The sequence below is a fragment of the Podarcis liolepis genome (genome assembly GCF_965112155.1).
Source record: "Podarcis liolepis genome assembly, chromosome: 18".
In the NCBI taxonomy this organism is placed as follows: Eukaryota; Metazoa; Chordata; class Lepidosauria; order Squamata; family Lacertidae; genus Podarcis; species Podarcis liolepis.
This window is the reverse complement of record NC_139572.1, coordinates 2,286,752-2,307,726: the sequence shown is the minus strand read 5'-3', so window position 1 is coordinate 2,307,726 and position 20,975 is coordinate 2,286,752. Positions and strand designations below refer to the sequence as shown.

The 20,975-nt window shown below is 50.7% G+C and overlaps 1 protein-coding gene across 1 annotated transcript; it reads left to right on the top strand.

The window, feature by feature from the left end:
• The first annotated feature begins 1,439 nt into the window (after window positions 1-1,439).
• CILP2 (cartilage intermediate layer protein 2) lies at window positions 1,440-20,975 on the top strand. Its single transcript, XM_083483624.1, has 10 exons — window positions 1,440-1,865; window positions 3,590-3,787; window positions 7,390-7,476; window positions 8,848-9,111; window positions 9,934-10,125; window positions 12,354-12,512; window positions 13,844-14,158; window positions 15,736-15,844; window positions 17,341-17,498; window positions 18,409-20,975. Exons 1-10 carry the CDS (start codon window positions 1,790-1,792, stop codon window positions 20,799-20,801), a joined length of 3,951 nt encoding a protein of 1,316 aa, XP_083339750.1. The 5' UTR covers window positions 1,440-1,789; the 3' UTR covers window positions 20,802-20,975.

Genomic DNA, 20,975 nt, shown 5'->3' with positions numbered 1-20,975 from the left:
CTTTTGTGCTGTGTCTGTTTTCATTTTTATCAGTCCTTTCCAACTATTTTCCCTCCGCCACAACTAGAAGTTCTTTTCCTTCCCTTCATTGCTAGATTGGACTACAGTTTAATGGCCCAAAATGTGTGTTTTTGTGTCCGTAAAAGATACGCAGCGATTTGCTGATAATCGGTTCTTGATTGGGGGGGGGGTTATGGACAGGGGTTTCTTTTATAGGCTGTTTAAGTTGTGATTCTCTAACTGCCCCCAGGACCTTCAGACGAAGCTTTGGGTAAGAAATAATAAAATAATAATGGGCTGTATTCAATCAAGTTCTAACTCAGAGTAGTCCCACTGAAATGAGGGCATCGAAGTCAGTCAACGGGTCACCGACGGGACAGGGAACCGACGAACGGCAAATCTGCCCTGGGCACAGATTTCCAAAACGATTCATGAAGGTTTGCTTTTGCAATTTTGCAAAAGCCAAATGTGCCGTTTTAGGAGGTAATCACAAGTCGTGGGCCCCACCTGCTCCCTAAAATATCACATGTTTGCTCCTTTCGATATTGTTGTTATTTAGTCGTTTAGTCGTGTCCGCCTCTTCGTGACCCCCTGGACCAGAGCACGCCAGGCCCTCCTGTCTTCCACTGCCTCCCGCAGTTTGGTCAAACTCAAGCTGGTAGCTTCGAGAAAACTGTCCCACCATCTCGTCCTCTGCCGTCCCCTTCTCCTTGTGCCCTCCATCTTTCCCAACATCAGGGTATTTTCCATGGGGTCTTCTCATGAGGTGGCCAAAGTCTTGGAGCCTCAGCTTCAGGATCTGCCCTTCCAGTGAGCACTCAGGGCTGATTTCCTTCAGAATGGAGAGGTTGGATCTTCTTGCAGTCCATGGGACTCTCAAGAGTCTCCTCCAGCACCAGAATTCAAAAGCATCCATTCTTCGGCCATCAGCCTTCTTGATGGTCCAGCTTTCACTTCCATACATCACTACTGGGAAAACCAGAGCTTTAACTATACGGACCTTTGTTGGCAAGGTGAGGTCTCTGCTTTGTAAGATGCTTTTCTATATATAGGGTGCCTAGATTCTGCATGGACTGGTTGCATGGCAATATGGGCAAAATAGCTTCAGATACCTATTAGGTCCATCAGTTGCCATGTAGCTTTTAGTAAAGGGTAAAGGAACCCCTGACCATTGGGTCCAGTCGTGACCGACTCTAGGGTTGCGGCGCTCATCTCGCTTTATTGGCCGAGGGAGCCGGCGTACAGCTTCCAGGTCATGTGGCCAGCATGACTAAGCCGCTTCTGGCAAAACAGAGCAGCGCACTGAAACGCCGTTTACCTTTCCGCCGGAGTGGTACCTATTTATCTACTTGCACTTTGAGGTGCTTTCGAACTGCTAGGTGGGCAGGACCAGGGACCAAGCAACGGGAGCTCACCCCGTCACGGCGATTCAAACCGCTGACCTTCTGATCGGCAAGTCCTAGGCTCTGTGGTTTAACCCACAGCGCCACCCGCGTCCCGATGTAGCTTTTATTCAACACCAAAAACGACAATTTGTTGTGGACAAAGGACAGCTGGACATAGAAAGGGCCCCATGACCTTCAGTAGCTGAGGGCCTCTTCAAAACGAAATCCGGCCCTGCCCTGGGGTGGTTTGTTTGGGGGAGGTTTGGGTTTTGACTCGGACCAGCCTCTGCCCACCACAGCTAAACAAAAGACCAGACGACCGTCCCCTTTGTGGTTTGAAAGTGGTTTGTGTTGACCTAATCCCCTTTGCTGCTGAATCTGTGAATAAATTCGGCCGCAGGCGGATGACCGGGGCAGCGGAAAGGGGGCGATTTGGCGGCTGCGGAGCTCGTGGATGTGTGTGTGTGTCGCAGAATGTAGGTAAGAAAAGCGCCCCGGGTTCCTCTGCAAGCGTCCGGAAATTGCCCTCGTGTCTGCAAACACACACACACACAAACACGGCGAGCTTTTTTAGCTTTCTATTTCGTTGGGCAGACGAATACCTTTTGTTTGTTTTTCAAGTGCAATCTTTATCGGTTTAAAATCAACATATACAGACACACAAAGAAAACTTACGCGAAGAAAAAGAGAGATGGGGTGGGAAGGGAAAACAGAACAAAAGGAAAACAGCACATCTCTTGCGAACAAAAAGAAAATAGAAGAGCACATCACAAATACACAAAAATACCCCAGCCATCAACTTCTGAGTTCCTTGATACGGCTTTTTTGTTTCCTTAATTGCTTGCCTCTGTTTTTCAGCGGGAGACAAATGTCTCAGGTGCCGGGTGCTTGGGGGGCAAGCCCCACCACACCCCAGTTTTGTAGGGCAGAGTCCCTGGTCAGGACTACAGTTCCCAGAATTCCGTGGGAAAAAGGGGCTGGCTGTTAAATCAAGCTGGGGATCCGGGGATAACTTCAAACTCCAGTTCCCAGGAATGTCTATGGGAAACCGTGGCTGTTTAAGGCATGGGTAGGCAAACTAAAAGGGACGCGGGTGGTGCTGTGGGTTAAACCACAGAGCCTAGGACTTGCCGATCAGAAGGTCGGCGGTTCAAATCCCCGCAATGACGAGGTGAGCTACTGCAATGCGCTCTACGTGGGGCTAACTTTGAAGGTGACCCGGAAACTGCAACTAATCCAGAATGCGGCAGCTAGACTGCTGACTGGGAGCGGCCGCTGGGACCATATAACACCGGTCCTGAAAGACCTACATTGGCTCCCAGGACTTTTCTGAGCACAATTCAAAGTGTCGGTGCTGACCTTGAAAGCCCTAAATAGCCCAGTATCCCTGAAGGAGCGTCTCCACCTCCATTGTTCAGCCCGGACACCGGGGTCCATCTCCCGAGGGCCTTCTGGCGGTTCCCTCCCTGCGAGAAGCGAGGTTACAGGGAACCAGGCAGAGGGCCTTCTCGGTGGTGGCGCCCTCCCGTCAGATGTCAAGGAAATAAACAACTACCTGACTTTTAGAAGACATCTGAAGGCAGCCGTGTTCAGGGAAGCTTTCAATGTCTGACGTTTTATCGTGCTTTTAATATTCTGTTGGGAGCCGCCCAGAGCGGCTGGGGCCGGAGCGGCGGGGTATAAATAATAAATCATTATAATATTATAATATTATAATCACACAGCATTTCTGACGAGGCCCCTTTGCAGATTTCTTAGGAAGGCGTTCCACAGCCTGGCTTCAAAGAATCGTAATAAAAACTCGACCCATGTCAAAAACAGTGGTCTGTAATAAACAGCGATGCACCGCTGGCTTCAAAAGAACACATCTATAATGAAACCTCTGGAACGAGGACGACATGAGCTCATTGCTGGTTTTACTGCCTCTTCTCATTCTTCATGAACCCCGTCCAATTTTAGCAGCCTAAACCAGCAAAGGCTACCGTGGAAGGCTTCCCAAAACCAACAACAATAAAATAAAATATTTTTGTATTTTTTTGAAAGAAAGAAAGCTCTCCTGATAATCTTCCAGCTCTGCCCGACTTGACCAGATTCCCCCGTTTCTCTTATTTCCCTCGGTCAAGACTTCGCTGTCCAAAAAGTTCCCTGAGCCAACAGGAGCGATAGAAACAGCCTCCTATAAAGACCTGCTTTTTCCAACGCAGCTCCAGTTTCAAAGAGACCTGCGAGAAGGGACAACACCGGACCCCTGAGTCTCCTGTGTGTCCGAACCTGGGAGGAGGAGAAAAAAAGAAGAAGAAAGAAAGCGTGCGAGGAATTCGAACCCGAGGCCGGAGAGATGGAGGGCTGGAAGGTGGAGATTTTCCTCTGCTTGGTTCTTTTCGGCTGCGTGGCGGCTCAAGGTAAACGCCTTTTTTCCCCCTTCCAGTTTCCGGCCGTCGAATCGCAGGGCCACTCCGGAGGACATCTAGCCTGACCCCCCGCTTCGGAGCAGGGATGAGGTGACGAGGGGGCAGGAAATAGGAGCAGATGTGTCCGGTTCACAGACCCGCAAAGACGAAAAGCCCCTCCAAATCTGCCCCACTTTGAATCCTGGGATGATTCCTATAATTGGAAAAATGGGATGGTTTGACACATGGAGAAGAGATTTATTCAAATTTATATGGCAGGGTAAGAGGTCCCATATTAAATATAAGTTGACCGCTGACCTTCTGATCAGCAAGTCCAAGGCTCTGTGGTTTAACCCACAGCGCCACCCGCGCCCCCTATATAAATATATAAATTCATATAAATATAAATATGTTACTTCCTGATAAAAGAGAAAGGGGGGGATTTAGTCTCCAGGATCTAAAATTATATTATGAGGCACCCCCCCCCCAAAAAAAATAGAAATGCGATCTAGGAAATTCCCTCTTTTATTTTTTATTTTTTTGGGGGGTGCACTCTTGCAGGGAGGGAGAAGAGTATTTTTTTGCAAAAACGACTGTGAGTTGGGTTACAGCCCATTCAATCCTACCTGTTGAAATCCGCAGGTTTCTGTTGGCTATGTCTGTTATTTCCAATGGGTCTACTCTGAGTAGGGCCAGCGCTCGATTTGGCTCCTTATAATGGGGGGGGGGAATTCCTCGCGGAATTCTTTCCCCCCCTGTGCAAAATTGCTTGCAGAAATTGTGTGTGTCTTTTTTTGGGGGGGGGTGTTGTGTGTGAATTTTGTGCGATTCGAGAGGGTGGGAGTCAACGCCTTCATGGGGAGACAGAGCAAACTGAAGCTTAAGACCTGACAAGGGGGAGAAATAATAATAATAATAATAATAATAATAATAATAATAATAATAATAATAATATTCTGCTCCTGACAGAATATTAAAAGCTCAATAGAACATCAAACGTTAAAAACTTCCTGAAACAAATCCAGAAAAGACTGGATTTGAAGCAGACTTTGAGGAGGAAAAATTCCATACAAAGGGGGGGGGCAGATAATTTTCGTGCCCTCCCCTCTGAACCCCAACAGCTACACCCAAAAATTCACCCAAAAGGGGAGACAGCAGGTACCAAAATACTAAGGGAAGTGTGTGAATGTTGCGTCTGAGCTGTGAAATCACGGTCTCTCCCTGAAATTTGCAGAAGTGAAGACTTTTTCTTTTTCTTTTAGAACCTACCTTACTTCTGCGGTAATAAGCTGTGATGAACTTTTTACACCCTACGCCCTTTTAAAATGTGTGTTTTTTGTGTGTGGGGCGGGCTATTGGGTTGTTGTTGTTGTTTAATTCTTATTATGTATTTTGTGGGGGGGGGTTATATCTTGATATAACCTGAGGACCCGCCCCCCCAGGTTATAGGGCGGTATATAAATTTAAGAAGTAATAATCTATATATCTATATCTCTCTATCTCTATCTATCCATCTAGCTAGCTAGATAGCTATCATCTATCATCATCTCTCTCTCTCTCTATCTATCTACCTATCGATAATCTATCTATCATCTATATCTAGCTATCTTTCTGTCTATCATCTATCTATCTATCATCTATCTATCTATCTATCTATCATCTATCTATCTATCTATCTATCTATCTATCTATCTATCTATCTATCATCTATCTATATCTATCTATCTATCATCATCTATCTATCATCTCTCTCTCTCTCTATCCATCTATCCTCTATCTATCATCTATCTATCTATCTATCTATCTATCTATCATCTATCTATCTATCTATCATCTATCTATATCTATCATCTATCTATCTACGTAATTACACACACACACACACACGCATTGTGTTTAATTGCTGTATAACCTGCCCTGGGACCTTAGGGCGAAGGGCAGGGAATTATCACAGAACTTCATCATACCATCTTTGAGTTTCGTCGCATACAGGATTTGAACCTGCAACCTTGCCATTAACCATGCCTTAACCCAGTGTTTTCTGACCTAGTTTCCTCCCCCCCCCCGGTCCTACCAGCAGAAAGCTAGCTATTTTGCTTGTAAATAGAAGCTTTACTGATAATTTTTATAGTTATACAATTTCACCTGCGGCCCCCGTGGAATATCTGGGTGTCTGCGGGGGGCCATATGGCTGAGAACTCAGACCTGAATGCTAAAAGAGACCCTAAAATGTCATTTATTCTAACCCCCTGCAGAATAATAATAATAATAATATGAATATGAATATGAATATGAATAAATTGAGGGGGAAGGGGAGTTTTCTGCCTCCCCATAATACTGGGGTCATGTGATGAAATCCTCAGGCAATAGATTCATCCCGGACTGATGGAAGGACTTTGTGGATCGGCGGAACTCCTTGCCACTGGAAGTGGCGATGAGAGCCTTCAACGCAGCCGGCTCTTTTTAAAAAAGGGTTTAAATCATAGAATAGAATAGTTGGAAGGGAGCGCGAGGGTCATTTAAACCAATCCCCTGCAAAGCAGGGATCTCTTGCCCAAAGTGGGGCTGATTCGAATCCGCAACCCTGAGATTAAGAGTCTCACGCCCTCTACTTTGCAGGGAGGGGAAATGGGTCCGTTTGCATATTTGCTCCCGGCGCAAATCTCAGTCACGAAGAGAGCTTCAGATGGTGGGGTTTGCCTTCAAAGTTTAAATCGGTATTTCCGTTCCAATATCAGTGCAATTTCTGAGTCTGGTCAATGCCCAGTGCAGGAATTATTCTGAATTATTCCTTCCGTCTCCTCTGGGAATATAGAAGAGGATAAGAATATTGATTTGCAACAGCCACTAGCTATAGCAATAAAATGTACTGAAGATAGAGGTAAAAAACTATAGAAAACACATTTTTGGGGAGGCGTGTTTTGCATCTATAACCAAATAATAGATCTTATTCTAATCGCCCCTGCTAAAAACCTTGCAGTTTTTGCTGTCGCCTGATCATGTCGATCTGCTAAAAGAAGAGACCCAGTGCAGGATATATATTCCACCTCTTTTTTCTCTTTTTTCTAGCTTTCCAAAAACATGCAGTCGAAAACATCCTGGGGCAAAACAGAAAAAAATGGGAAGAATTTAATATATACTACTGTTCTTTACTGCCATCACAGACCATCCCAGTGTCCTGATTTTCCAGGGGCAATCCCACATTTATAGAAGTTTCTGATTTGATCCCAGTCAGATGGGTGGGGTAATAATAATAATAATACTAATAATAATAATAATAATATTTCCCCACATACAGCTTCAATAGATGTCCACTAACTCAGATGTTAGGAGGGAGGGAGAAAATTTTTTCTCTGACGTTAATAATAATAATAATAATAATAATAATAATAATAATTTATACCCCACCCATCTGGCTGGGTCTCCCCAGCCACTCTGGGTAGCTTACACCACATGTGAAAACTCAGCAAAACTCAGTTTGAGTACCAAGGCGTTTGGGAACCAAGGTATCACTGTATTCTCAAACGGGAACGACGAAAACATACATAATCGTGGGCGCAAGCCTTGCACTTCCACAGGTCTCTTTGAACGGGCTGTTGCACCTTTTCCAACAGATCCACCGGCGAAGAACCAATCGCGCCCAGCCAAGGAACAGAAGAAGAGAGAGATCGCCCATTCGAGTTTTGATGGGGGCATGGTTGGTAAGTCATTTTCTCCTGGAATTACAGATTTATCTCCGAGGGTTTGGGGGGAAAGGCCGGAGGAGATTTTGCAAGAAACGAGCAGATCGTTCTGTCTCGCCGTTGCACCTGATTCCTCCTTAAAGGGGTAAAGGGACCCCTGACCGTTAGGTCCAGTCGTGACCGACTCTGGGGTTGCAGCGCTCATCTCGCTTTACTGGCCGAGGGAGCCGGCATACAGCTTCTGGGTTATGTGGCCAGCAGGACTAAGCCGTTTCTGGCGAACCAGAGCAGCGCACGGAAGTGCCGTCTACCTTCCTGCCGGAGCGGTACCGATTTATCTACTTGCACTTTGACGTGCTTTTGAACTGCTAGGTTGGCAGGAGCAGGGACTGAGCAACGGGAGCTCACTCCGTCGCGGGGATTCGAACCACCGACCTTCTGATCAGCAAGTCCTAGGCTCTGTGGTTTACCCCACAGCGCCAGCCGCCATCCCGCTGTCTCCCGATGTGGTTTGGAGGCTGACAGCGGGGAGACACGTGTTTCTCCCCGCTGCCAGCCCCACAAGCTCCGGGGACAGCTGGGAGGCGCAGCACGTCTTCCCGCTGTCCCCGGACCTGATCTGAAGGTGGGCAGCGGGGAGAAGAGCGCTTCTCCCCGCTGCCGGCCCTACAAGCGCCTGGGGGGAAAATAATTTTTTTTTCTTTATTTCCCCCCCAAAAAACTTAGAATCATAGAATCCTAGAGTTGGAAGAGACCCCAAGGGCCATCGAGTCCAACCCCCTGCCAAGCAGGAAACACCACCAGAGCACTCCTGACATATGGTTGTCAAGCCTCTGCTTAAAGACCTCCAAAGAAGGAGACTCCACCACACTCCTTGGCAGCAAATCCCACTATCAAACAGCTCTTACTGTCAGGAAGTTCTTCCTAATGTTTAGGTGGAATCTTCTTTCTGGTAGTTTGGATCCATTGCTCCGTGTCCGCTTCTCTGGTGCGTCCTATGGGGCGAAAAATACGGTATTCCTCTTCTTTTTGGCCGCGGATTCTTCCAGTAAGGTCAGCAGAGCTCCGTATATTCCATCATTTTCCTCTGCCATTCTTCCACCGTTGGTAGTTCTTGTGTTTTCCATTTCTTGGCGATTAAAATTCGAGCAGCAGTTGTGCATCTTACGGTGCGAAAAATGCGGTAGTTAAAAATGATTGGGAAAGGATATGGGTTGCATTCTGCTCACGCTGCGAACGGGCCTCCGGAACGGATCCCGTTCGCAACCAGAGGTACCACTGTACATAAATCCTGCGCCGGGTTGGGGGGGAGATGGAGGAATGGAGGAGGCCTCCCCAGCTCAGAAGTGGGGGCACCGGCCTCTTCTAAACCCCAGCTCTCCTTTGCAGGAGAATGGACCTCGTGGTTCAACGTGGACCACCCGGGAGGCGAAGGCGATTTTGAGACCCTGGAAGCCATCCGCTTCTATTACCCGGATCGCGTCTGCGCCCAGCCCTCCGCCATCCAAGCCCGGACCACCGAATGGGAGCTGCCGGAGGAAGTTGGGGAGGTGGTTCACTCCAGCCCCCAAGAAGGCTTCTGGTGCCTTAACCAGGAGCAGCCCGGGGGCAAGACCTGCTCCAACTACCACGTCCGGTTCCTCTGCCCCCCAGGTGAGAGCGCTAAGGTGGCCGGCCCTTGTAGGCAGGACTGCTCGCCTGTCAATCATGGTGACATCGCGGCGACATATTGCGATGGTCGCCAGGGCTTCAAAGCAGAAGGAATGTGTCGTGCTTAATGGCGTCACCAGACTCCTCTTCAGACCAGACCAGGTCTTGTTCTCCCGCCTTCCACTGAGCCCTGGAGATGGAGGTTAATTGGGAGAGGGAGGATGGGAGGGCAGACACCACCCCCTCCAACGTTTCTCCCCTGAAAATAGGGACGTCCTATTCCATCCCCTCCAACGTTTCTCCCCTGAAAATAGGGACGTCCTATTCCATCCCCTCCAACTTTTTTCTCCTGAAAATAGGGAGTCCTATTCCATCCCCTCCAACGTTTCTCCCCTGAAAATAGGGACGTCCCAAGGAAAAGTGGGGTCAAAATTCCAGGATCACATCAGAAACTGGGACAGCTTCTGTAAATCCTGGAAAATAGGGACCCTCAGAGATTGTGAGACATCTCCAGAAATTGCATGCCATAATTTGCTGCTGGATCCCGCAGGGCTGACGCTTGCAGACGTCGTGCTCAGTTTCTTCATAATAAAAAATAAAAATTAAACACACTACCTGGGGAATCAAACCCTCCAACGTGAGACTCCAGGAAGGGTTTTTTTGCCTGGGGATTGTTCTGACAGCCAGGTAGAGAGACCTGGGCTGTATTAAGGATTCCCAACTCCCTATTTTAAAAAAGCAATTGCATTTTAAAGATGTTTTCCCCATGCTAAATATCATTTCTGCCTTCTTCTCTTCCCTCCTGGCCTCACGTCGCTTCGAAAGATCCTACGGACTGGTTGGGGTGGTCAGCGTGGTCTTCCTGGAGCTCCTGTTCACGGACGGCTTGCGGCACAAACGGCGTCCAAACCAGACACCGGAGCTGTTTGAACAGCTCTGCTCCGACCCTTGGTAGGCTGACCAAGTGCCCGGGGAAATCTGCTGAGCGTCGGGCATGCAGCAACGAACCTTGCCGAGGTAACGAGTGTGAATCCTGGGGTTGGGTACCGCTGGGCAGGGCTGCGTTTGTTGTGGGCGTTCTGCACCCAAAGCAGCTGCTCTGTTCCTGAGCTAGCCTCCTGCCCCATGCTTCATTTTCTTAATGTCTACCCTTCGGTCCTTGCCTATCCACCACACCCTCCAATATTTCTCCAATGAAAATAGGGGCATCCTATACCCTCCAACGTTTCTCCCGTGAGAACAGGGACGTCCTCTTCCATCCCCCCCAACGTTTCTCCCGTGAGAACAGGGACGTCCTCTTCCATCCCCTCCAACGTTTCTCCCGTGAGAACAGGGACGTCCTATTCCATCCCCTCCAACGTTTCTCCCGTGAGAACAGGGACGTCCTCTTCCATCCTCTCCAACATTTCTCCCGTGAGAACAGGGACGTCCTCTTCCATCCTCTCCAACGTTTCTCCCGTGAGAACAGGGACGTCCTCTTCCATCCCCTCCAACGTTTCTCCTGTGAAAAGAGGGACGTCCTATTCCATCCCCTCCAACGTGAAAATAGGGACATCCTATTCCATCCCCTCCAACATTTCTCCCCTGAAAATAGGGACGTCCTCTTCCATCCCCTCCAACGTTTCTCCCCAGAAAATAGGGACGTCCTCTTCCATCCCCTCCAATGTTTCTCCCGTGAAAATAGGGACGTCCTATTCCATTCCCTCCAACGTTTCTCCCCTGAAAATAGGGACGTCCTATTCCATCCCCTCCAATGTTTCTCCCCTGAAAATAGGGACATCCTATTCCATCCCCTCCAACATTTCTCCTGTGAAAATAGGGACGTCCTATTCCATCCCCTCCAACGTTTCTCCCCTGAAAATAGGGACGTCCTAAGGAAAATTGGGACCAAGTCAGAAACCGGGACGGCTTCTGTCAATCTGGGAAAATAGGGACACTCAGATGTTCTCCGCCACCTCCTTTTGGAATTTGCAAAATCCAAGGAACAGGCGAGGCAATTGTTTGGGAAATGGAGACATAGGTCTGTCCGACCCCCTCTTCCCAATGGGGTCAGCCCATCACCGAAGAAAAATTTCAGGAATGCTGTAGTTGGTCTCCAAAAGGGCCTCTGAAGGCCTGTTGTTGTTTTTTATAGACAAGAGTTATTTTTTTAATGAACCTCACTCCCGCCGACCTGAGATGCTGGCCAAGTACTTTCTCAGTCGTGCTTTGAACATTCTTGCTGAGACGGGAGAGTCATCCGATCTCCTTTTCCTCCTTGTTTTGCCTGGAAAAAGCAGGGCAGCCTCTACAAATACTCTTTTTCTCTCGGTTTCTGGCTGAGGGCTGGCAAACCCTCTGCAATTCTTCCCTCTCAAGCTCTTCCAAAACGGCAGCCGAATGTTTTCCCCCGAGGTTTCGCGATGGAAATAGCAGAGGCGCGTGACGGGTCCGTGCCATGCGCTGTGGCGGGAGAGCAGGAATTTAAAAGGGATATTGCTGGAAGATGGGGTCCTCCGCCTCGGGGGGGGGGGGTCATCCAGTCTGACCCACTGCAATATCAGCTAAATAATCCCCAGCAAAACCAGCTGATGTCTCGGGCGATTGGCAGGGACCTGGACTAAAGGGTGTGGGCCTGATTCTGACCGCAGGCCAGACATTTCCGTCCCCCTCTTCTCTGCATACATGATACCCCCCCCCCCGGGGTAGTTTGGCCGGTGCTGGATTTACATATAAGCTAAACAAGCATCTTAAGAAGCAGAGACATCACCTTGCCAACAAAGGTCCATATAGTTCAAGCTCTGTTTTCCCAGTAGTGATGTATGGAAGTGAGAGCTGGACCATCAAGAAGGCTGATCGCCGAAGAATGGGTGCTTTTGAATTCTGGTGCTGGAGGAGACTCTTGAGAGTCCCATGGACTGCAAGAAGATCCGACCTCTCCATTCTGAAGGAAATCAGCCCTGAGTGCTCACTGGAAGGACAGATCCTGAAGCTGAGGCTCCAAGACTTTGGCCACCTCATGAGAAGAGAAGACTCCCTGGAAAAGACCCTGATGTTGGGAAAGATGGAGGGCACAAGGAGAAGGGGATGACAGAGGACGAGATGGTGGGACAGTGTTCTCAAAGCTACCAGCATGAGTTTGACCAAACTGGGGGAGGCAGTGGAACTATACGGACCTTTGTTGGCAAGGTGATGTCTCTGCTTTTTAGCGTACCTCTTTTTTTGTGCAGAAGCGGGTTCTAATCCTGTGTCTTCCGCCCCCACAGAGCCCCATTGGAGCAGTTGGGGGGCCTGGAGCCCCTGCTCAAAGACCTGCGGCGGCGGAGGGAAGAGAGTCCGTCGGCGGAGCTGCCCAAAGTCCAAGCTCATCCACTGCCCCGGCCGTCCCTCGGAGGTGCAGAAATGTTCGCTGTCACCCTGTCCAGGTACCAAACCTCCCTCTTTGCTCCTCTGGCAAAGTTTCTCTGCACCTGGTCAGGTATCTCTATCCTAGCCCCTGCCCTTATCCTCTCCCTCTGCTTTTTCCTCCCTCCCTCCCTCCCTCCCTCCCTCCCTCCCTTCCACCCACCCATCATCCCCCCTCCGTTTCTTCTACAGTGGTGCCTCGCAAGACGAAATTAATTCGTTCCGCGAGTTTTGTCGTCTTGCCATTTTTTTCGTCTTGCGAAGCACGGTGTCGGAAAAGTTTTGGAAAAGCTTCAAAAATCACCAAAGTCTTTAAAAACCTCAAAAAGGGCTACCACACCGCGTGCTATGAGTTGCTCCTCGAAGTCAAGTCGCAACTGTATTAACGGTGTTAAGAAAAAGGAAACAAACTTGCAAGACGTTTCCGTCTTGCGAAGCAAGCCCATAGGTCTTGCGAAGCAGCTCAAAAAACCAAAAACCCTTTCGTCTAGCAAGTTTTCCGTCTTGCGAGGCATTCGTCTTGCGAGGTACCACTGTACCATCACTTACCTACCTACCTAATTACATTACATACACCATCGCTTCCTTCAGATCTTTGGTGACTGGCCTCCTTCCATCCACCATCGCTTGCTTACTTCTGCCATCACTTGCCTCCTTCTGTCCATCACTTATTTTCTTTCTTTCTTTCTTTCTTTCTTTCTTTCTTTCTTTCTTTCTTTCTTTCGCTATCACTTCCCTCCCTCCTTCCTTCCATCCATCGCTTATTTACTTACTTTTGCCATCACTTGCCTCCTTCCATCACTTATTTTCTTTCTTTCTTTCTTTCTTTCTTTCTTTCTTTCTTTCTTTCTTTCTTTCTTTCTTTCTTCTGCCATCACTTCCATCCCTCCTTCTACCCGTCACTTATTTACTTACTTTTGCCATCACTTGCCTCCTTCCATTACTTTTTCTTTTTCTTTTTCTTTTTCTTTTCTTTCTTTTTCTTTTTCTTTCTTTCTTCTGCCATCACTTCCCTCCTTCCATCTATTAGTTATTTACTTACTTTTGCCATCACTTGCCTCCTTCCATTACTTTTTCTTTTTCTTTTCTTTCTTTCTTTCTTTTTCTTTCTTTCTTCTGCCATCACTTCCCTCCTTCCATCCATCGCTTATTTACTTACTTTTGCCATCACTTACCTCCTTCCATTACTTATTTTCTTTCTTTCTTTCTTCTGCCATCACTTGCTCTCACCGGTGGCAAAATCTGATGTCCCCAAAGCACGACATTGCCCTCCCGCTGCAAGCGAATGAGGCGATGACAAGGCTTTCAAGTTTCCTCCTAACTCTACAATTCTGTGGCTCTGTGTTTCCAGCTTGCCAGCTCAGCTGTGATGTGGGCGTCCCCAGCAAGGACTGTACCAGCTGCACCTGCCCCAATCACACCGTCCTGGGCACGGTACGGAGCGCGAAGGGAGTGGCCCTTGCCGGCGCCCAGATCTTTCTCCAGGACCGGCCCCTGGCCCTGCTGGCCAAGAGCAACCGGCGGGGCCAATTCACCGTCCGAGGCATCTGTGCCGGGAGCGGGGTCAACGTCAGCGCAAAACTCGAGAGGTTTGCCCAAGGCAGCGCCCCGGCGATCGCCAACAGCTCTCGGACATCAGTGGTGGAGCTAGTGCTCCATCGACTAGGTAACAGGGCGGACTCCAATTCTTTAGCTGCATTGAGATAATCATCATTCTTTCTTACGGTCCAGAGACCCAACAAATCGTTGCAAAGCAATGCGCAATTCAGACAGCCTCCCTCCAGGTTAGGGACGTGGGTGGCGCTGTGGGTTAAACCACAGAGCCTAGGACTTGCTGATCAGAAGGTCGGCGGTTCGAATCCCCGCAATGACGGGGTGAGCTCCCGTTGCTCGGTCCCTGCTCCTGCCCACCTAGCAGTTCGAAAGCACCTCAAAGGTCAAGTAGATAAATAGGTACCGCTCTGGCAGGAAGGTAAATGGCATTTCCGTGGGCTGCTCTGGTTCGCCAGAAGCGGCTCAGTCCTGCTGGCCACATGACCCGGAAGCTGTACACCGGCTCCCTCGGCCAGTAAAGCGAGATGAGCGCCGCAACCCCAGAGTCGGTCACGACTGGACCTAACGGTCAGGGGTCCCTTTTACCTTTACCTTACCTCCAGGTTAAACAAGCATTTTGTTCAAAAGATAAAAACTTTGCCACTGCTAATGTTCTAGCGTTTGTCCGGTCTTCCAATAGGAGCCTGACATAGCGAGCCTCTGATTTTCCCAGGAAAGGTACCAGCAAGGGTAGTATCAGTTCAGCCCTGGCTTGCTCGTATTTTGCACAGTGCAACAAAATATGTTTTATGGAGTCGATGTCTTGAGCACACGAGCCAAGTCTGTCCTGGGAGGGAACTCCTCTCAACACTGCAGAAGGAAAGACGTTTAGTCTGGCTTTGGTGAAAAGCCTTCGATAATTTGGTACTGTCAGGTTTTTAATGTAAGGTGTTAACTTCAAGACATGCCCATATTGTACTCCTACTGCCAGCCGACTACAGACTGCGTGTGACCGAGATCACAAGTCACTGTGTGCATTATCCCATAATCTTTGCTCTAACGTCCTTAGGGAGCCTTCATAACCCACGTAATACAGTTGGTAATAATAATAATAATTATTATTATTTATTTATACCCCGCCTATCTGGTTTCCCCAGCTACTTTGGGCGGCTGACAACAGAATACTAAAAACACGATAAAACACCAAACATTAACAGCTTCCCTAAACAGGGCTGCCTTCAGATGTCTTCCAAAAGTCAGATGGTTGTTTATTTCCTTGACATCTGACGGGAGGGGGCCACCACCGAGAAGGCCCTCTGCCTGGTTCCCTGTAACCTCACTTCTCGCAGGGAGGGAACCGCCAGAAGACCCTCTGCGCTGGACCTCAGTGTCCGGGCTGGACGATGGGGGTGGAGACGCTCCTTCAGGGATAGTCGGCCGTTTAGGGCTTTCAAGGTCAGCACCAACCCTTTGAACTGTGCTTGGAAACGTCCTGGGAGCCAATGTAGGTCTTTCAGGACTGGGGTTATGTGGTCTCGGCGGCCGCTCCCAGTCACCAGTCCAGCTGCCGCATTCTGGATTAGTTGCAGTTTCCGGGTCACCTTCAAAGGAGCGCTTTTTTAAAAAGACAGGTCATTTATTTATTTCTCCTGATTTTATACTGTTTCTCCCCCCCCCCCTGCCCCGCCGCCCCCGGTCCATTCCTGGCAGAAAAACCTTACATGGTGTCCCATCCGGAAGAGAAAGTGAGGACAGTTGGTCAAAGCGTACGGTTTTGCTGCAGAGCACAGGGTATTCCGGAGCCAATGAAGTATTACTGGTGAGTGGCTGGGGATCGGGGCCCGTTGCTGGGGAAGGAGGAGGAAGAAGGGCTCCTTTCAAAAACGCATACACACTCTCTCTCCAATATCAAACAATTTATACGCCGCTTAGCTCCAATAGCCTCTGCGCTGCTTACAAAGATTGTTGTTGTTGTTTAGTCATGTCCTCCTCTTCGTGACCCCCTGGACCAGAGAACGCCAGGCCCTCCTGTCTTCCACTGCCTCCCGCAGTTTGGTCAAACTCATGCTGGTAGCTTCGAGAACACTGTCTCACCATCTCGTCCTCCATCGTCCCCTTCTCCTTGTGCCCTCCATCTTTCACAGCATCAGGGTCTTTTCCAGGGAGTCTTCTCTTCTCATGAGGTGGCCAAAGTCTTGGAGCCTCAGCTTCAGGATCTGTCCTTCCAGTGAGCACTCAGGGCTGATTTCATTGCACAAAAAGAGATGAATCGAGTCAAAACGATGTAATCAAGCATCAATTAAAATTCCTGCTGGAATAATAAAAAAAAGTCTTCGGGCAGAAGTTCAACAGGGAGAGGGGGCCTGTTCTGACTGGGCGGCTCTAGTGAATGATATTATAATAATAATTTATTATTTATACGCCACCCATCTGACTGGGTTTCTCCAGCTGCTCTAGATGCTGCTGCAGAAATAGTAATGCCCAGACCAGGAGATTAGACCCCAAAATATTAACCAAAGCCTGCCGGTGAGGTACGTAATTCAAGCTACCTCCAGAAGCCGGAAGAATGCCCCGCAACGGCATTGTTGAAACTTCCCCTCCACCCCATTTTCACCCTTATTACGTCTGTCTTCGTTGCATCTGTCTTCGTTGTATCTGTCTTCGTTGCATCTGTCTTCGTTGCATCTGTCTTCACTCATCGGGGACATAGCTGTCAACCGTCCCTTATTTGGCGGGAAAGTCCCTTATCCTAGCACCGTGTCCCGCTGCTGTCTCTTATTGATGATGCCCCTTCAATTTCCCAGGTTTCAAAGGAAGCAGCTCCTCTCCGTCCCTCCCTGCCGGCCAGGGAGGAGGGAGGCTCCAACTGTGTTGCTTGGCTGCGTTGCTCACCCAATAAGGAGTCTGAGAACGACTGGGGGGTGGAGCTTGCATGCCTTGTGCCGATCAAATCGGCCGCGTTGCCTGGGGACTCGCCTTTGCTCAGCGCTTCCCAGCGGAGAGGTGACGGTGGTTTTCCTTGCTGCGTCCCCTTTGCCGGGTTGCTGCGCTGTGGGGACCACCGCTTGAGGCTTCGTTTGGCTGCTGGTTCACTAAAATCCCTTATTTTGGCTGCTGATCCCTTATTTTCGAGGCTGCTGGTCTCTTATTTTCAAATCTGTAAGTTGACAGCTATGATCGGGGAGCATCAGAGAGCTTCCAAGCTTACAAGAGCCAACAGCCAGCCAGAGGGAAAGGAGCTTACTGTTGGTTTGCAGCCCTGATCGCTCAGTCAGCCTCTGACCTCCCCCTTCCCCGTTTCTTCTCTTCCTCCAGGTACCACAACGGGACTCTCCTGGACCGCAAAGTGCACAGATATGACAGCAGCTTAGTGCTGAGGGACCTGCGGCCAAATCAGGCCGGCTCATACCACTGCAAAGCCAGCAATGACCTCGGCTCCGTCAAGTCCTCCGTGGCCCAGTTGGCTGTGATAGGTGAGCTCAGATTCCTGCTTCGAGGCAAAACTAGGGCTGGGTGAAGTTCAGGCTTGATTCTTTGGAACCTGAACGTCCGACGGGCTTCCTGCAGCCAAACAGAAGCCACGCTTTGGTTTCTGAACGTTTTGAAAGTCGAACAGACTTCCGGAACGGATTCTGTTCGATTTCCGAGGTATCACTGTATATCGCGATGTTTAGGTAAAGGTAAAGGGACCCCTGACCGTTAGGTCCAGTCGTGGCTGACTCGGGTTGCGGCGCTCATCTCGCTTTACTGGCCGAGGGAGCCGGCGTCCAGCTTCCGGGCCATGTGGCCAGCAGGACTAAGCCGCTTCTGGTGAACCAGAGCAGCGCACGGAAACGCCGTTTACCTTCCCGCCGGAGCGGTGCCTATTTATCTACTTGCACTTTGACGTGCTTTCGAACTGCAAGGTTGACAGGATCAGGGACCGAGCAACAGGAGCTCACCCCGTCATTGCGGGGATTCGAACCGCTGACCTTCTGATCGGCAAGTCCTAGGCTCTGTGGTTTAACCCACAGCACCACCCGCGTCCCTCGCAATGTTTAACTGGTGATACAGTGGTACCTCGGGTTACATACGCTTCTGGTTACAGACTCCGCTAACCCAGAAATAGTGCTTCAGGTTAAGAACTTTGCTTTAGGATGAGAATAGAAATGCTCTGGCAGCGCAGCAGCAACAGGAGGCCCCATTAGCTAAAGTGGCGCTTCAGGTTAAGAACAGTTTCAGGTTAAGTACGGACCTCTGGAATGAATTAAATACTCAACCCGAGGTACCACTGTACATCACAAGCTTGAAAACCAGGTATTGTCCAGCCCTGTTCTTGAGCCACAGCACAGCTCTACCAGCTGCTAACAGATCTCTTGTTTCGGTTTTCTTCTATCATTTCAGACCCAGGCGTCCCAGCCTGCACTGCCGAGCCAGAAGAATATCTCATCAAACTCCCCGACGAGTGTTTCCAAGAGGAGACCGGCTCCCAGTTCTACAACGTCGGCCAGTGCCCCAATGCCCGCTGTGCCGGCAGCCTTGCTGACGGCCTGCAGTGCCGGGACGCCACACAGCATTGCTGCGGGACACGCCGCATGGAAGTGCGGGAGATTCGCTGCATCGGGTACGTCCTCCCCGTCAAGGTGATTGCGGAGTGCGGCTGCAGTTCGTGCACCCAGCCGAAGGTACTGGTCCGTGGCAAGGCTGCGGCGGTGGACGATGGCGAACCTCTGCGCTTTGGTGAGATCTACCTGGGGGCCGAGAAGATCGGCTTCACCGGTTACAAGGGCACCTTCACCATCGAGGTTCCACCGGACACGGAGAGGCTGGTGGTGAAGTTTGTGGACCGCACGCAGAAATTTGTCGAGGCCGTCAAGGTCTTCCCGTTTGACCAGCGCGGTGGAGCCGTCTACCAGGACGTCAAGTTGATAAGGAGGAAGGAGCCGGTTGACTTGGAAGCTTCGGAAACCAACGTCATCCAGCTTGGAGAAGTAGCTGGAGAAGACCCCATCGGGGAGATTGTCATCCCCTCAGGATCTTTCTTCAGGCCCGACGGGCTGCCCTACAACGGGACCGTACGGGCCAGCGTCACCTTCGTGGATCCACGGGACTTTGCCACGGTGAACGCCGCCTCCAGCGACCTGAATTTCATCAACGCCGAAGGCGACCTCTTCCCTCTCCGGACGTACGGCATGTTTTCCATGGACTTCTGGGAAGAGGGCAGCAATCAGGGATTAGAGGCCAGGAGCGTGGAGGTCAAGATGGACGCCGAGCTCATTAAGATGCCGGGGCACGTTCAGAAAATGAAGCTCTGGTCCCTTAACCCCGTGACAGGTCTGTGGGAAGAGGAGGCCTCCTTTAAGCGGGCCGCGGCAGGGCGCCGCAAACGCGAGGAGAGGGCCTTCCTGATTGGCAACCTGGAAATCCGTGAAAGGCGGCTGTTCAACCTGGACGTACCAGAGAATCGCCGCTGCTTCGTCAAGGTCCGAGCCTACATCAACGAGAAGCTGAACCCCAGCGAACAGCTGGAAGGAGTGGTGGTCACCTTAGTGAACCTTGAGCCCCGGCCTGGCTTTCCGTCCAACCCTCAGGCCTGGGGCCGCTTTGACAGCGTGGTGACAGGTCGCAATGGTGCGTGCCTTCCTGCCTTCTGCGACGGCCAGCAGGCCGATGCCTACACTGCCTACGTCACTGCCACAATGGGCGGGGAGGAGCTGGAGGCCGTGGCGTCCAGCCCGAAGCTTGACCCTCGCGCCGTGGGCGTTTCTCAGCCATACCTCAACAAGCTGGGCTACCGGCGATCCGACCACGACGACCCAGCCCTCAAGAAGACGGCCTTCAAGATCAACCTCGCCAAGCCCAACCAGAACAACATTGACGAGACCAACGGTCCCATCTACCCGTACCGGAGCCTGAGGGATTGCGACCAGGCGCCCGTCACAGCCAACCACTTCCGCTTCTACCGGGTAGAAGTGGACAAGTATGAGTACAACGTGGTGCCGTTCAAGGAGAGCGACTTGACATCGTGGACCGGGGACTACCTCTCCTGGTGGCCCAACCCTCAGGAGTTCCGGGCTTGCTACATCAAGGTGAAGATCAACGGGCCTCAACAATACATGGTGCGGTCTCGAAACGTGGGGGGCAGCCACCCCAGGACTCGGGGGCAACTTTACGGCCTGCGGGACTCTCAGAGTGTCCGGGACCTCGAGACGTATAACACATCAGCTGCTTGTGTCGAGTTCAAGTGCAGCGGAATGCTGTTTGACCAGGGACTTGTCGACAGGACTTTGGTGTCCGTCATCCCACAGGGGAGCTGCCGTCGTACGGCGGTCAACAGCTACCTGAGGGAGTACCTCGGCCGCCACCCGCCTGTCGTGGAGAACAACGACACCTCGGCCTTCACCATGCTAGCTCCCGTGGACCCGCTGGGGCACAACTACGGCATCTACACTGTGACCGACCAGAACCCGCGCCTGGCCAAGGAAATCGCCATCGGCCGCTGCTTTGACGGCACCTCGGATGGGTTCTCGCGGGAGATGAAATCTGACCGGGGTACGGCGGTCACTTTCTTTTGCCAGGAACGGCCGGTGGGACGCAAGAGCTTCTTCCAGCGCCTGCTTGAAGCCCCCGCCCAGACGCTGACGGAGATCCGGCGTGAGATGGGGGGCAACGAACAACTACGGGGAGCTTCTCAGGTGGTGGCGTACCCGGCGGGGTTGCGGACCGTGTTTGCGGCGCAGGCCCGTCGGACCCCCAGCCGCAGGAGGAGGGTGGGTGCTTCACAGACCGGACAGTGAGCAAGGAAGAGAACTGATGGGTCGTCTTCACATGAAACTGGCATGTCCCTCATCTCTCTCGCACTGAGTGAGGAGGTGTATCCACGAGGAAAGCTTTGTCCCGCCTCCCTCCAGATTGATGCCTCAAAACCAAGAAAGATAAACACAACCTCCTGGCCTCACGCCTGCCGTTAA

Bases quoted from the DNA above. Each gene is read 5' to 3' on its own strand.
- CILP2 (XM_083483624.1), top strand. From the start codon at position 1,790: ATGACCGGGGCAGCGGAAAGGGGGCGATTTGGCGGCTGCGGAGCTCGT. The intron at 1,866-3,589 runs GTAAGAAAAGCG...TTTCCAACGCAG, and splicing joins GTGTGTGTCGCAGAATGTAG to CTCCAGTTTCAAAGAGACCT. The intron at 17,499-18,408 runs GTGAGCTCAGAT...CTATCATTTCAG, and splicing joins GGCCCAGTTGGCTGTGATAG to ACCCAGGCGTCCCAGCCTGC.